Source organism: Ylistrum balloti, unplaced genomic scaffold (assembly GCF_031769215.1).
Source record: "Ylistrum balloti isolate Yb309-2 unplaced genomic scaffold, AGI_CSIRO_Ybal_v1 Utg369590, whole genome shotgun sequence".
Classification (NCBI taxonomy): domain Eukaryota; kingdom Metazoa; phylum Mollusca; class Bivalvia; order Pectinida; family Pectinidae; genus Ylistrum; species Ylistrum balloti.
The window spans coordinates 1,026-3,490 of NW_026781876.1; the positions used below are offsets into that span (position 1 = coordinate 1,026).

Sequence of the window (2,465 nt, forward strand, 5' to 3'; positions counted from 1 at the left end):
ACCTAAATTGCATTGTTACTTTGGAGTAAGCTGCCTATTTGATGAGCTTTTCTCAATAGGATTTTCATCACTTGATATGCAATAAAACATATTTGTATTGACAACTTAATGACTCAGTCCCGGTTTTTAAAATGCCAGGCGGTAGATATATATAACACATCAGCCAAGATATATCGACATCCACGGCGGAAGGTTACATGCTATGAGCAGCAGTTTACCGTGACTAGAAAAGCCACGTGCTGCTCTCTGTTCTAACTTGTCTTATCATTCTCCATCACGGCACACAACGCAACAACACCACGCAGATCGTCCGAATATCTGGTTTCACCAATGTGTTCATTCCTTTGTTCGGAGTTTAAACACTAACATTCTGTATTGCAACCCATCGCAAAAAGCAAGCAAAGTCTACCATTTGGATTTATAAAAACACTTGTACATTTTTAGGGTTTTTGTGTTGTATACCACGTCAACAAGTCAGACGGATTTGTGACGCACGTCAACCCAGCCGGAGTATCTAGTTTTGGCACCTCTTCATTTTGACTGTAATCGGTTATTGAACATGCGAGGCACGTCAATAGGAAAAGTGACAGCAGAGTCGATCAATAGCTTTGGAGCTTATGAATAGGCTACCGGTAAATGAGACTTCCTTAGGGGTTATGCATACGAACATCCGCAATGTTGGTGATTGTTGAGGAGACTTGTAACTAACAGTAGAGAGCTGATAATACCTCTCAGCGAGTAAGTGGTTAAACATATAGATCGTGAAGTAAGTCCGATAGACTGTCCGTTCGGAGATCTTCGATGCTGGAAATAGTGTCCATTTTTGTGAGAAGTTAAATCTCTACGGTAGCAATTAACAGAAACATGGAAGCGGATATGATTCAACTGATGTACCAGTTGAACAAAGACGAAGCTCTGAAAAGACTTCCGGTCATTCTCTTTCTGACAATTTTAGCCATATTTGGAATAGTCGGTAATATCCATGTGTGGTTTATCTTTAAGTGTCATTTAAAAAGTTCGACATATCGAGTGTTCGTTTTGTTCATGGCGATGATAGATATTTTCTGCTGTTTTGTGGTGATCCCATTTGAGATTGTGGACGAGTTATTTCCCTTCGCATATACGGAATTAATATCATGCAAGATTTTCCGGTTCATCAGCACGGCTGTAACAATGGCCTCCTTGTTTATGCTTGTTGTGATATCTTTTGAAAGATATGGCAAGATTCGAACACCAGATGGTATTGTCATGTCTAAAACGGTCGCCATATTTTCTTCATCAGTTGTTCTCATAGCAGCAACTGTATTCACATTTCCGGCAATTTACGTGTATGGGCGTAGAACGATTACGAACATTACCGAAATCAGTTACAATGGTAACCATACAATGAACGTTAGCGTGACCGGGTACGACTGCACGTGGGGAAATAACATGGAAGATACGCTTTATTTTCAATTCTATCACGTGTGGATTCTTATAACTACTATAGGTTGTATGCTTATATTAGCTGTGGTCTACAGTCTAATTTTGGCGACACTGGGACGAAACATTATTCTGACACGCAGATATTCCGTTTGTGATACTCGTTCCAGTTCGTTGATTCCCGTTCAACATACCGATGAAATTACAGGAAGTAAAAATAAACGTTTAGATCAAGGAGAAAGTGTCTCCAAACACACAGATGATCGAAAACGAAATGTACAAATGAATGAAAATGTAATGTCAATAGTATCTATTGTTAAAACAGATCATGACGAAAACTTGGATAACAGTTTGGAAGCATCTAAAAAAAATTGCAAAGAAGTTTCAGCGTTGAATGTTAACGATGACAACTCGGCAACACAGAAGAACGGATCTAGTTCGCATGAAATATCAAATGATCAAAAAAATGCTTTTGATTATATCTACTCTGCCAAAGCGCAGTTGCTGAGAGAGAAAGTGCGTCATGCAACAACGGTTAATGAAAAGGAACTTCCGGTCACAAAGGTTGCTTTCGCTCTTTCTTTGCTGTTCGTTGTCTGCTGTATTCCACACATTGTGTGTCTCATTGCTTACTTATCAAATGCTTCCTACGTTGTTGGAATGTCGACACCGGAACATGTCTTATATCTCATTGGCTTCCGGTTGCACTTGATTAACAATGTAATGAAGTCAGTTGTGTACGGATGTCTGGACCGACAGTTTCGGACGAACGTTGTTAAAGTATATCGTTCTTTTTTTGCAAGATGCAAGAACTTGGTAGCATATGACCCAAAGTAAGTTAGACTAGAAAAGTCTACACAGATGAAGTGCGGTCTGTGATGCACTAAACCATTATAATATTTGATTTTATTAAGTGATGAAACCAGTAAATGACTAACCCTTATGACACTGTTAATGATCAAAACGAATTTAATAGATTTGATCATAATTACTGTATAATACATGTAGTACGAACGTTTTTGATTCTTTTTCTCGTCCGACAC

General features: G+C 38.8%; 1 protein-coding gene across 1 annotated transcript; it reads left to right on the plus strand.

The window, feature by feature from the left end:
• The first annotated feature begins 864 nt into the window (after positions 1 to 864).
• Positions 865 to 2,259, plus strand: LOC132544574 (uncharacterized). The gene has a single exon (XM_060208196.1). It carries the CDS (start codon positions 865 to 867, stop codon positions 2,257 to 2,259), a length of 1,395 nt encoding a protein of 464 aa, XP_060064179.1.
• The last annotated feature ends 206 nt before the right edge of the window (positions 2,260 to 2,465 follow it).

Bases quoted from the DNA above. Each gene is read 5' to 3' on its own strand.
- LOC132544574 (XM_060208196.1), top strand. From the start codon at position 865: ATGGAAGCGGATATGATTCAACTGATGTACCAGTTGAACAAAGACGAA.